General features: G+C 45.6%; 2 protein-coding genes across 3 annotated transcripts; one reads left to right on the top strand and one right to left on the bottom strand.

Annotated features, from left to right (window-relative positions):
• The first annotated feature begins 203 nt into the window (after positions 1 to 203).
• Positions 204 to 9,584, top strand: LOC127340091 (BAG family molecular chaperone regulator 4). 2 transcript variants are annotated; one of them, XM_071828440.1, is made up of 4 exons: positions 204 to 606; positions 5,097 to 5,359; positions 5,450 to 5,596; positions 9,203 to 9,584. In XM_071828440.1, exons 1-4 carry the CDS (start codon positions 405 to 407, stop codon positions 9,398 to 9,400), a joined length of 810 nt encoding a protein of 269 aa, XP_071684541.1. In that variant the 5' UTR covers positions 204 to 404; the 3' UTR covers positions 9,401 to 9,584. The 2 variants fall into 2 exon arrangements, with proteins under 2 accessions (XP_071684541.1, XP_051221831.2); XM_051365871.2 differs by lacking the exon at positions 204 to 606 and adding an exon at positions 4,039 to 4,342.
• A 103-nt stretch (positions 9,585 to 9,687) lies between these two features.
• LOC127340090 (formin-like protein 15) lies at positions 9,688 to 12,317 on the bottom strand. The gene is made up of 2 exons (XM_051365870.2): positions 12,257 to 12,317; positions 9,688 to 10,499 (listed from the first exon to the last, which is right to left on the bottom strand). The coding sequence occupies exons 1-2, from the start codon at positions 12,315 to 12,317 to the stop codon at positions 9,688 to 9,690; spliced, it is 873 nt and encodes a 290-aa protein (XP_051221830.1).
• Positions 12,318 to 13,794: the final 1,477 nt, after the last annotated feature.

Here is a 13,794-nt window from a genome sequence, read left to right as displayed (position 1 = left end):
TTATCCATTCCGAGGCTTTACTTCCACAGGCATTGGGAAACGAGATTGTAGAAAGTTCCATTGGCTGCTAGCCAGACCCACATACCACATCCACGTCGCCAAGAATTACACAAACGTGTCACGAAGCTGGCCGATGGCCCAATCGCCGCAGCCACAAGGCAACAGCAGCACACGCGATTAGCTTCTCCCGCCGCTCTTCTCCTGCCCGAAAATCAATCCAGAGCTACTCTACTCCGCCCTTGCGAACATCTCACTCCCAGAACAGCCCCTCATTTCACCGTCCGTCGTCTGTCTCCCGTCGGAGGGAAGGAACCCGCGAAGCCGGCCAGCCACCCTCCTCAATATCGACGCACCACTGATCATTCCGTGCTCTGCTTCGGCCTTCTTGTGGCGCAGCAGAATCGATGGGTCGAGGCAACCGTAGAGGCCGCAAGAAGCCGGCGGCGACGGACGGCGGCACTTCCGGCGAGAGGGAGTCCGGGAGCGAGACGGAGGTCCGGGAGCCGGCGCATCGCAGGGACGGCGAGGTGGAGCCAACCATGAGGATCAGGGTGTCCCACGGACCGGCGCTGCGCCACGTCTTCGTGCCGCCGCAGGCCACCTTCGGTACGTCGCTTCCTTGATCGGCCGGTCGGTACCCTCCTCTCGTTTGGTAAATGGTAATTTTGCTTGCATGCTCGTTGAGCCTGGCTCTTGACCGGTCACCTGACAATTTGGTGAAGTAGCGGTACATCCAAATTAATTTTTTTTTTGCGATTCAGATAGCTTTATTGATTAATTGATAGGATTACAATCACTTCTTAGCAATGTTGAGAAAATCGCTTATCGAGTTCAACTCGGTCGGCTGACGATTAGCGATTAATAGGCAAATCGGGCGATAAATGAGTTAATCAGACGATAAATGAATTTATCAGCTAATCGATGACCACTAAATAGGGATTAATCGGGCGATTAATCGTTGAATCGGACGATTTTTTGAACAGTGCTTCTTAGAGTATCTGCGAGGAAGCCAGGATTATAATTGATGATCCATAGGCACATCCTCCTATCAGAACTAGCATGTTGAGCACATAAGTGGGCAGCACGATTCGCATCTCGCCCAATGAAACTAATGCTACAGCTAGAAAAAGCTATCTTAGACTTTGCTATCTCCTGACAAATAGCCATGATCTCCGATCGATTTGACCCGTCTCCATTGCAAAGATTCACCACCTCTTTTGAATCATTTTCGATTATGACACTCGTATATCCTCTCTCCATAGCCAAGTTAACGCCTTCTCTGATTGCCATGGCCTCCATGACGCGTGCATTCGCCGCGTGTTGTTGCCATCTCGCTTGAGCCCTAATCAGGTTACCTAGGTGATCTCTCACAACCAACCCTGTAGTGCCAGACATAGAATCCTGAATAAAACTTGCATCGGTATTGATTTTCACTGTACCCTCATCTGGTGGCTTCCACTTCAATTTAGGCTTTGGTGTTTTCTTCTCTTTTTCTTTGCCAGCACAAGCCAGGTCTATAGTGGTTTGTAGCACCCACCTCACAGATTCAACCACAGATCTGACACAACTCAATAATACAATTGTACAGTACTAAACATAGTAATATACACGCGCCAATTAATTTGGGTTGTACGAGTATGTGCATGAAATAGTATAGTTCTCTATCGGTTATTTTTTTAAAGTTCATTGCTCTATTGATAATCCTCAACAGCGGTACAAGGAAACAAAAAAAAAGTAACAAAATAACAGAAATGACTTTGGACCACCTAGTGAAGCGAGGGAAGTGAGCATGGATGAACACCGAGGAGAAGAACATGTTCGGTGCAGCCCTAAACCCCTAAGCCTCCCTACTCTTCTCTCGAAGTTGTCAAAAAATATGTTTTTTTACTGAAATTAGAGTCTTTGAGCATCAACCTCAAAGGTTGATGGAGTCTCTCTATCAATCAAAAAATTCCTGCTCACCATTTGAAACTTTCTAGCACACCCCCGAGCACCCACACTAATTGTACTCATGGCCACGGTACTCCTTTCCTCTTCTCCCTGCGAGTTGGATCGGCCCATAGTCGGGCATTCCCACATGAACGAGTCTTCATCCACCCTAGTCATCTCGATCTTCTGTGTTTCATCATGTTTATTCATATTATGTAAAAGTATGGGTTTAAAATGATGTGGAATTTTCTTTGGTAGAAATTTGAATATTGAGTTGTGTTTCTTCAAAACTAGAGATAAAATGGCGTTAATATGCATATGAGCTGCAATTTTAGAGGATCTGTCTTAGTAGACAATAGAAACAAAACATAGAAAACTTTTAAGGTCTGCACGTATAACCATTATGAATTGCATTAATATGCTTGAGTTGCTCTCAGGCTACTATTTTTTAAAGATCGCCCTCGGATACAAACCCTTCATGAGGCGTGCATATGAGTCCCTCCTGGTAACCCTCCCGGGCCGCTCACGCGAGGGCGGCTCCGGAGGCCACCAACCACCCCAAGAGCACCCGATCCCAATCCCCCACACCGGCCGCTGCCGCCACCGATGCCGGCGGTGGCGGCCACGCCTTGCTGTCGAAGGGCAGCGGGCAGGGATGGCGCGGCCCGTCAGGCTTCCTTCGCGTGGGGGGCTTGACATCGGGGCGGTGCAGGTGGAATCGAGGCGGCGGGACGGCGGCGCTGGCCGGTGGGCGGCGCTTGCTGGCGCGCGGCATGGAGGCGTGGAGGAGACAGTGATGGGCACGCACGGTGGTGGGCCGACGGCGCTCGCGTGCAGTCATGCCTCTCAGTACCACGCTCGCGTGCTCGATCTGGGGACGACCTGGATCCCGATCTGGGCCAGCACGGGTAGACCTGTTCCATATGTTAGCCGGAAGCCGACCGGCGGTGAGGGGGCTGCTGGCTTGGCCAAATAATGGCGGTTGTCCTAGGGTTCCAAATCACGCCAAGATGAAGATGTGCCTGTTGTGAGTTCCTGTTGATCTGGCTGGAGTGTCGTGTTCCGGAAGGTGCCGTCGGCGAACTCCATTGGCGATTCATGCCTGGAGATTGCTGGATCGAGTGAAATTCGGTTGTGCGAACCCATGTTTTTACTCTGACTGTTTGGTTACAGAGGGAGCGTTTCGAAGCTCTGCTGGCGGTAATTATCATGAAGTATGTTTTCGTTCCGTGGTACTGGCGGAAAATGACATGAAAGTCGAGATCTGTGGTCTTGCAATGGTGACTCGAGTATAGGTGGTGAGGAGAAATTGGCTTCGTGATCGATGTCTTTGGAGCAGCGGCATGCGAGTGGTGGCGACTGCACATGAGAAGTTCAAAATCTTACCTTTCAGGGTGAAAATCCAAGGTTTGATCTTAATTGGTTGTGTCTGACAATGTCCTTGTCGAAGATATTGTTTTAAGAGTGAGGATTTTCTTCAGGGTGAAAACCTAAAATCTATGATCGGGCGACGACAGCGCTGGTGCATTGTTACCTTCTTGGAGGCGTTGCTTTTGAAGAAGCTGAACTTCTGGTGCTGTCATGGTGGTGTTGGTGCTGTTGTTTAAAAGATTAATGTAGCGGGTTTTTTTTTTGGTAATTCTTCTTTGTTTTTTTACTGTGTGCATCCATAATATCGCTAGGACAGTACATTGTTGCAGAGGCTGGGTATAATTAATATCTCTAATATTAATATACACTTCTTTATCGAAAAACAAACCCTTCACGACATATAGAGAGTTCGACTGGCTGCTAGGCAGATCCACATCCACGTGGTCAACCATTTCACGAACATGGCACGAGGCCGGCCGAGGGCCCAGCCGGCCCAAGTCCAAACGAGTGACCACAAACCCTCTGACCCCACGCGACATTCAGCCAATCCCAAACCAAACCCAGCCGGAGCCAGTAGTTTTCCCCCACCGCCCTGCCTGCGCCTCCCTCTCGCAGAATCCAAAGCTGTACTTGCGAAGCACACAAGCCTCGTCCGTCGTCTCCAGCACAACTCCTCTTCCCCCACCCCCATCCGCCGCCGTCTCCTCCCCTTGCGTCTCCGGGAGGGAAGGAACCAGCCACCCGCCAAGCCGAAGCCGGCGTCCCACCCTCCGCAAAAGCCACGCGCCACCAACCCTCCTCCTCCGCCCGCGCGTCGCTTTCGCATTTTCCCGACGCAACCGAATCGGCGGGTCGCGGGCGATAGGCCATAAAGGGGCGGCGATGGGCGGCGGCAGATCGGGCGAGGGCGAGTGGGAGGTCCGGCCGGGCGGGATGCTCGTGCAGCAGCGCAGGGACGGCCAGGACGGGCCCACCGTCAGGCTCAGGGTCTCCCATGGCCCCACGCTCCGGGAGGTCATCGTGCCCGCGCAGGCCACCTTCGGTACGCTCGCTTCCTCGATCCGCCTGTCGATACGCTTCGCGTGTTTGGCAATTAGTTCTGCGTCTCCTCGTCTCCTCGCGTGTTGGGAGCCAGAGGTCTCCTGATCAGTTCGGGTTGTAGATTGCTTGCTCGCCCAAGTGCGTGACGAAACCGCCGTTCCCAATTACGATTCGTGATGTTGTTCACTTTCGCTGAGCTTGGATCGTTGACCAGTCAACTGGCAATTCGGTGTAGAACTACTATCATGAAATTGCATACCACAATTGTTGTGGTGGCTGAACATGCCTATATTAATAACAGAAAATACCTGCATATGACGTTCTATAGCAGACAACTCGAGCACGTATCATGGACTTTGCTATGCAACTGCTACTAACCTTACCTTGTTGGACTGTGGCTAGTAGAGTACATTGGTGCGTGGCATGTTTGACCTTGGGGCAAAAAGATTTTACTGACCAATTAGTCTCATTCGTTCAGTATTAGGCCCACAATTAGTTACTGCGGTCCTGTTGCATCAGCAAACTACTGTTCAGTTATTGTGATCAGTAGGACTCTTACCGAGATCCGAAAGTTGTGCTGTGAGCGTCTGTTCTAACCTATCCTGGGGAAACTCAAATTTAACGATGAATCTCTATGGAATTTAACTGTGCAAAGAAACTTCCGATCAATCTGTTCGAGCAACACCCCAAAATCTACTTTCACCTTAATTACAGTGATACTAGGTCGTTGGAACTGATTTCAACTTTGTATGAAGGTGAACTGAAGAGGGTCCTTGTCCCGGTCACTGGCTTGGAGCCTGAGAGGCAGAGGCTCATCTTCCGCGGGAAGGAGAAGCGTGACGATGAGCCCCTGCACGCGTCAGGGGCCAAGGATGGAGCCAAAGTGCTTCTGCTGGAGAATCAGTTCCCAGCCAATGTGGAACAGAAGGCTGAGCCAGTGATGATGGATGAGAGCATGATGAGGGCCTGCGAGGCTGTTGTGCGTGTCAGATCTGAAGTTGACAAGCTTTCTGCTAAGGTGAAGGAACAATACTTGTGATATCCTGCTTTGTAAAACTTTTTTTTGCTTCTTATACAGTGGTACTGACTTGGCTATGTTCTATAATAGGTGTGTGATTTGGAGAAGAGCGTGCTTGCAGGGACAAAGGTGGTGGATAAAGAATTTGTTGTCTTGACGGAGCTGCTTATGGTGCAGCTGCTGAAACTTGATGGCATAGAGGCTGAGGGAGAGGCGAGGGCACAGAGGAAGGCCGAGGTACAGCATTCACTGAACACTCAATTACTGTTTTTTTTAACCTGATTAATCGTGAGTTGTGGCAAATGCATGCTTGATTAAACACATATAGGAACTGAAACATCTGTGATGCAACATGCAAGACAAGATAGATTATTTCTGTCAATTTGTTGGTATTTTCTTGCTCAAAACATCCCTTCCTGTTATTTTTTAATGGAGAACGCAGTTACATAAGTCATGTATGAGACTGATATACAACAGATGCTAAGTGTGCAGTACCAATCACTTCCTGATTCTTTGTACAGTTATAACATATCTATCATGAGTTTGTCCTCTTACCAAACACACTGGTATCTGTATTGATCCAATCTGTCACTGATAATTATAGGACATCTGTTTCACAACCTTCATGAGATACATGTGGTACACCTGCCATTCGAAGCTTGCATCTCAGTAGCTTGTCTGCTATCTTTAATCCATCTTCTACTTGTCAGTGAAGCTTATAGACACTTCATCTAATTCCAAGTATTATTTTGTGGGTTATGGGCAATGAACTTTCGCCTATCTATCTGGTTAGCTTCTAGAGTAAGGCAGTTTGTTCAGTCTCGGGTTTATAGAATTTCCACCTATTTATGCTTATTTGGTTACTTCTCACTGAAGAGGTGCTCAAACATGCAAAGTCCTACGTTGACCTGGCTGTATCTTTCCAAATTTTGGCCTCATGTACTCCCTCCGGTCGCAAAAGATTGACGCAGAGCTAACACAAAGCTAGCGTATAGTACGTACAAATAGTGGCGGAGCTACAAATAAAATGTTGGGCGGGCCAAGCAAAAACAAAGCACAAAAAATTGCAATTCTAAACCATATATACTGCAGTAAGAAACGGGGATTAGTAAATATACTAGTGACCTTCGATTCAGCAGATCATGCATACAGGATAATGTGCATACACACATGAGCTACTCCAAAACAAAAGAGCAAACCATGGTTCAGCTTGACCATAAGGCATGGAGTTATTACTACAAATCAGCTTGACCATTATAAGGCATAAGTAAATTGGGGAACTGAATTACCTGTCTGTCCCAATTGCTGTGTGTTTGCCTCGGAGGAAGTGGAGCAGCGGTAGTGAGTAAAATTGGAAAAGAGGGGGAGGAGCCTGTGCCTGCTGTCGCCGGAGCGCTGTCTGGCCCGATGCCGGCCTGTGTCTGTTGCCTAGCAGCCTAGGGATCGGCTGCTTGGGGGTTTGGTGTGTCTGAGACCTGGCCGTCTGGGCGCCCTGCTGGAAAGTCGCCGGATCGAGTCGCTCCGTCAGCCTGGCTCTCAGTTGCACAGTCACCGGCGGCTGGTCGGCAGCACCGCAGCAGCTCTAGACTACCGTTGTGGATGTGTCCGAGTAGAAGCAGAGCAGAAGCTACGAGGCGAGTAAGCATCGAGACCAATTTCAGCTTCCCTTGTATCGATTGGGCTGGTTAGTGGGCTTTTAGCGCAGATGCATACCTATAAATTTTTCTCCCTTTTTAGTCTGGGCGGGCCATAGCCTGGTTTTTCCCTCAAGTAGCTCCGCGTCGATTAAATATGACTGGAGGTAGTAGTCATGGTGAATAAACCCTCAGATTCATTTTCTTGGTTTGTGTTGAGTTTTTGAACTATAAAATATTTACAGTTTCCTCCTTTTTTAAATTTAACCTATAGATTAATAAGATAGGCAAAATAATCTGCAGATGCAACTTACGTAATTCAGATAAACGATTGCATTGAGGAGATTATATTTTTTTTTTCGAAATAGGGAAACTCCCCTGCCTCTGCATCAATTGATGCATGCGGCGTTTTATTGCGAACGTCTCAAACGAGTAGCATTATTACAATCTTATTACAACTCAAGGATCACTCAAGGTCTCCACGTGGATAAGCCACCTAAAAATACTCAGAAAACTACTGGAGAACATATCTATGTGAGACGCCGCTCAGAACGCCAACCGCACCGGCTGTAAAAATCCTGTGCTACCGTCGCTAAACGGTTGCACCCAGAATCCATGTCCGGGCGGTCCATGGAAGGCTGGAGAAAGGACCACATATGGATCCAATGCGTAACCAGAGGGATAACCTGCAAAAATGATGGAAAACTCTTTTGATTAAAGATAAAATCATTGCGAACATTCCATATCGCCCAAAGCAAAGCGCACACACCAACTCTAATGAGACCTTTATCCTTTTTAGCAACACCATTTAACCAATTCCCAAATAAGTTTGTAATATTAGCCGGAGGATAAATATTAAAAGTTATACGAATAATTCTCCAAAGGATTCTTGCAAAAGGACATGAAATAAAAAGGTGTTGTATTGTCTCCTCTTGATCACAAAAACAACATTTGGTACACCCATGCCAATTACGTTTTATAAGATTATCTTTAGTTAGAATCACCCCTTTATGGAGGAACCACATAAAAATTCTGATTTTAAGTGGAACCTTAATCTTCCAAATATACTTCTTTAAGTACATTGTATGGTCATTAAGTAGATCAAGATACATAGATTTAACAGTAAACGACCCGGAGTTTGTGAGATTCCATCTAAAAGTATCCTCACTATCGGTACGCTGGACCGACATAACTCTTGTAACCAAATCAACCCATCTATCCCACTTGTAAGTCGTTAGCACTCTTCTAAAACCTATATTTAGAGCATTAGAGGCTAATGCTTGAGCAACCGTCACGTTTGTATGATTCACAATATTGTAAAGCATCGGATATTGATCTTTTAGTGGTGTATCTCCCAACCAAATATCTTCCCAGAACCTAGTTTTCTGTCCATTACCTATGACCATAGTACCTCGGCTAAAAAACTCGTCTTTAACATTCATTAAGCCTTTCCAAAACGGAGAGTCTGTTGGTTTGGCTGAAACTTGTGACAGGGTTTTAGTTTTCAAGTATTTGTTTTGTAAAATCTCTTGCCAAACCCCTTCCTCATTCATGATCTTATATAGCCATTTGCTAAGTAAACTTTTATTCTTTAATTCTAGAACTTCCACTCCCAGACCCCCTTGTTCTTTTGGTCTACAAATTACATTCCATTTTGTTAGCCTATACTTCTTCTTGTGTCCATCACTTTGCCAAAAAAATCGGGATCGGAAAAAATCTAGCCTTTTTCTCACGCCCACCGGAATCTCTAAAAACGACAACATAAACATCGGAAGGCTCGTAAGAACAGAATAGTGAGGAGATTATATACAGTGAGGTACTATACTGGAAGATGAATAGTGTTGTTTACTGGGTCAACATAATTCTTACTCTTAGCTTAGCAGAACTCTGCCTATGCCTTTCAGGAATAGCAGATCCCAAGCCCTGGTAAAGGAGGATAGTTGTGGTAGGCTTGGCGAGCCAACGTAAAAAGCAGTCATTCCTATGGATATGAAACCCAATAGAAATTCTAGCTTAGCATAGTCCTTATTTTCTCAGTTTGATATATAATTGGATGACCTCTGGTATGATCGTTTCACTATGGGGTTGATCACTGTCGATAAAGTTCTTGTCATGCCAATTTATGATATAATAGTAATAATAATGTTACTAGAGTTCCTTGTGTACAACATAAATGGTAACTCATACAATGCTGTGTTTAAATTTGCAGGTCCGCCGAATTCAGAATCTTGTTGAGGTCTTGGACAAGCTGAAGGCAAGGAATGCCAACCCTTTCAGCGATCAGGACAAGTCTGCTTCGGTGTCAACCGAGTGGGAGACGTTCGACAACAGCATGGGCAGCTTGAATGCGCCCCCTGCACGGTTTTCGTCGACGCAAAACGACACTGACTGGGAGCAGTTTGATTAGCATCAGAATGCTTTCTCAATGTATCATGTAACTTGTGACGAAAGCAGATGTGTACATGTATGAAGTTTGGTGCCTGTTTGTGCCTGTTTACTACTCCAATACCCACTGGTGAATTACCCTGCAAAATTGTTATGCACTCTGCTCTTGCCAATGCGTGTGGTACCCTGGGCAACCCTCTCAACAATTACGAGATCCATTCGAAGAACACGGGGACTAATTGAAGTAAGAAGTCGACCCATCTGGGGGACTTCTTACTTCAATGAAATTATTTTATTCTTTTAGTTGGCCTACGAGGATGAACTCTCATTCTCGGAGCTACTGGACTGCACCGCGTTAAACCTTGGAGGAACAGCAGCATTCTCCATGTGCCGCGAAGAGCTGAAGCCCACTTTCGCGGTTTGTTCATTCAGCCTGCTAACGTCCTTGCAGACGCGATCAAGAATAGTAAGGAAGTAACGGACCACTATGAAGATCCTCAGAGGGTGGCCTTCCTCCTTCGTAGAGTTGCCATGGAAGAACTCGGTTGTCTCCCTGACGAGGGAAAGGGCAAGGCCCTCTTGATCCTGCACCGCGGTAATCTCGGCTTCAGTCTTCTGCAGGAATTCGCCCATGGAAGCGCGGAACCTATTGCAGCTATCGTCCGAACCGAGCTGTTGGTTCAGCTGCACGACCTCACTGATCTTGCTTACACCGGCTAAGACTTTCGAGACGTTGCTGGCTAGCGAGTCAGAATCCATTCCAGCTGCCTTCTTGACATTGTTGAGCTCACCGCCAAGGCTAGCCACGATTTTGAGTCTGACCGTCTTGCACTGGAAATCATCAGCAATGACGCTCCCTTGGCTGCCCGTTTGGCCAGTGGCCACAATGTTGGCACCTTCAGACTTGGTGATCTCTTCGATGACGAAGTGCAAGAGGATCATCTTTACATCGACCAACTTGAGGAGTGCGTCAAGCTTGAAGGCGTGCGCATTCCCGCGGTTTGTGCCGGTGTTCATCCGGTTACCGGTCTTCAAGACGTCATCCAAGATCTTGTTGAACAATCTGCTAGCCCTCAGCTCTTCACACGCTGCCTGTAACAGTAATGGAAGATAAAAGATTACTTACTGCTATAACATAAGAAAATTCATGTCCTAGGGGGGGGGGGGGGGGGAATGGTTTAATCAAACTCCTGAGTCGATAATTTTTCAGTTTTTAAAAAACTTGATTGAGCACGGGGTGCAGACATGTTGCCCCTCCACCAGACAGTAACCTCAACCACAAATTATTTTACCAATCCCCAGTGCAAGTTTTGCCGCCTTACTCAAACAGTGAAACCTACTGTTCCTTTTTCGATGTACATACTCAGGTTGTAGGCTATCTATTGGCCTATTGCAACACCGAGAATTTGCGTGTATCGATGGAACATGAAAGATATTTTTTGCGAGAAAAATGCAACAAAGAGGACAATTAGTTCATGATAAAAAAAAGTCAAACAAGAAATGTCAAATATTGGAGAAAATAATTGTAGACATGTCTTTAGTTAGCTATTTACTTACACCCACGCTAGAAAATTACATACACTAGAAACTTCTATCAAGATATTTGTTAGAGAATATATACATCGTAAATCCCTCTCTAGCAAGATATTTAAAAATACTGAATTGATGCTAACACATATCAATATAAACTATAAATCTAAGTGGCATAAGCCAATCCATGGAGGAATATGATTCCCCCTTTATGTTTTCGTTAGTTCCAATAAGATTCACTAAACAAAGGTTATTAGAGGGAAATGCTTCGATATAAATGAGATGACTAAATGACTTCATTGAAAAATGTGGTTCAAATCGAGCAAGCGTACTTGGAGTGCTAAACAATAAATTTTACAGTAATAACATCTTACATTCATATTTAACGATAGTGTAACCTTGTTAATTTTGCTTATACTAAAGATATACGAGTTACAATAGTATGGTTCGATAAAATAATCAATACAAAATAGATAATGTGTTTAATTTTGCTAAGTGTAAACAAGATTTAGACTATTAATGTCTCCGAATATGCACAATGAGTTATAAATAAGTAAAAAATGTAATTAATTTTGTTAAGTGTAATGGGGGCATATATTAGTCTTAAGAGTATATTGATAGAATAAGTTATAATGAAATAAAAAATGTTATATACAAATATACTTCGCCAATACGCATATGTTGACCGAATAAGTTGTAAGAAAAAGTGTTTAATCTTGCTAAGTGTAATAGAAAAATGCATAAATATCTAATAAAAAGGATTATTGAACATACATCAAAATGTTTCGATCATGATTTAACTGATCTTAATCACAGTCCAATCAGCCAGGCCCACTTATCTAAGAGCACCCACAATGGTATGTTTATGTATGGACCCTTACACATCGACGCATACATAAGAGTACGCCACCTGACCCTAATGACTTAATGTGGCTGTTTCTTATTACAATGTTAGCAAACCATGGTTATTGTTGAAATATTGGACCCATATGAAGTGGTCCAAATTAGATTTCAGATGTCTCTATAAAACTCAAAGCCCACATAATGACAGTCCATGTGAGTTTGAGCCCAAATTGGTGGCAGCTCACTAGGGAGTGGCAAGAGGTGGGAAGTTTAGTCTCACATGGAAATTTGGGAGGAAGTTAGACCACCTTATAATGTGGGTTGTTCCACCACTAGTAAGTGAGTGAGAATAGGAGTGGTACACGCGCGCTCCTCCTCCTCCTCGCTCACCTCGACGCGACGCGTCGCGATCGTGGTGAGTGGATTGAGCCTCGAGCCGAGATTTTTCTTTCTTTTTGCAGTTTGAGAAAATGAACAGAGTCCTAGACGGACACGTCACAGTTACGGTTCGGATCGCTCCTGGACCGTGGGCTATCTGTAACCGACTCGAAACGTGTGTGCGACATGGGCGTGACCCACGTTTCCTAGGGTTTCCTGAGCCTATATAATCTCTTGCCCGGCTGTGGTGACCCGGCATACCACTGCATGGTGTAGTATGCAAGTCTGATATAACACCAATGAAACACCATTCCACTAGTATTATATCGCTCAGAGTGGTACAACAGAAATATATGCGGGTCCAAGGCATGTCTATAGAATTACATACAGACGTTACGTAAGCACAACCTCCTACTTTACAATAAGGTAAATCTGCAAGTAAACTCCAGAAGAACGACTCGTAGTCTAATCCTATCACGAACTCTATTTGTAGAGTATTTGACTAGCTGTAGGGGCTATGAATAGATTCTAGCTAAATAGGAGCTAGGTTGAGGAAGCTAGTTCCCTTCTATGGCTAAACTAGATTTTCTCCTTGTTGGATGTGGTATCTGACTCCTCTGACAGGGTCCTGTCTCTTGAAGTAGTTGTTGACTCCTCGGCCTTCGAGTTGCACTGTAGATCCTCCTTCGATGCCTCCATATCTAAGCAGGAGATTTAAGAGTGGGATGAGTACGAGCGTACTCAACAAGTTCATTATAGGAAAGAGGTGTTTAATGCACTAGCTACAGCATTAGACCAGAAAGTCTAATACCAATGCAGGTTTTCATAACCATTTCTTCAAAAGGTTGCTTTTATTCAGAAGAACTATGTCCATCAGCCTTCACCGGTTTACTAGAACTTCATGGAGTTCCTTTCCGACAGCGTTCGCAGTTCCAAATCCCGGAACAGGGAGTGACAGGTCACGATTCATTACACTCTGCAGAGGTGTGTTGCTTTACCCATAAGAGATCTTAACCTTGGTGCCAACCGGGGGCGACCCGTCCACACTTCCTTTGGTGTGAGGCCTGGTATAAGGTCATAGCCAATCATATTCTCCGCTACCTCGCACACCCACCCTTTGTTGCATACCCCGACCCTGGGTCCTCGCCGGTGCTCTTATACCAATTAAGGACGGCCCCCGACCACGACAACAATCTGGGATCGAACCAAACTCCTTCGCCGGTAGCTGCAACCCATCATAGACCGCAATACCGTGGGGACTTAGGACTCCCCAGCCTCACCAGCTTGCTCCTCGGGATACAAGTGTACTACGGACAATGCCGTGGGGACTTAGGACTCCCCAGCCTCACCAGCTTGTTCCTTCGGATTACAAGTGTACTACGGTAAAGCGCATCCGTTGATGTACAAGAGGTGGAAATACGGTTGACTATTCCGTCCCACTCCAGATCTTATGGTTAACACGGGTATTACGGCACAAGAATCACTGGATGACATTTGTTGTTTAATCCTAGATGGATATAAACCCTTGCAATGGAACCTCCACCATATCAACACAATCCATGGTTCCATTGCCCACCACATAGTCATATTCATAGTTATGAAAATAGTGGTTTTGCTTTTTATGCAATAGTGATAAACATAGTACTTTGCAAGTAATTTGGTAAA

This window comes from Lolium perenne, chromosome 3 (assembly GCF_019359855.2).
Source record: "Lolium perenne isolate Kyuss_39 chromosome 3, Kyuss_2.0, whole genome shotgun sequence".
NCBI classification, from domain to species: Eukaryota; Viridiplantae; Streptophyta; class Magnoliopsida; order Poales; family Poaceae; genus Lolium; species Lolium perenne.
The sequence above is the reverse complement of the archived record's forward strand: the minus strand, read 5'-3'. Positions and strand labels throughout refer to the sequence as shown.

Coding starts and splice junctions, on each gene's coding strand:
- LOC127340091 (XM_071828440.1), top strand. CDS start 405: ATGGGTCGAGGCAACCGTAGAGGCCGCAAGAAGCCGGCGGCGACGGAC. Junction 607..5,096: donor GCCGCCGCAGGCCACCTTCG/GTACGTCGCTTC, acceptor CTTTGTATGAAG/GTGAACTGAAGAGGGTCCTT. Junction 5,360..5,449: donor TTGACAAGCTTTCTGCTAAG/GTGAAGGAACAA, acceptor GTTCTATAATAG/GTGTGTGATTTGGAGAAGAG.
- LOC127340090 (XM_051365870.2), bottom strand. CDS start 12,317: ATGTCGCACACACGTTTCGAGTCGGTTACAGATAGCCCACGGTCCAGG. Junction 10,500..12,256: donor GTCCAGGAGCGATCCGAACC/GTAACTGTGACG, acceptor TATAGCAGTAAG/TAATCTTTTATCTTCCATTA.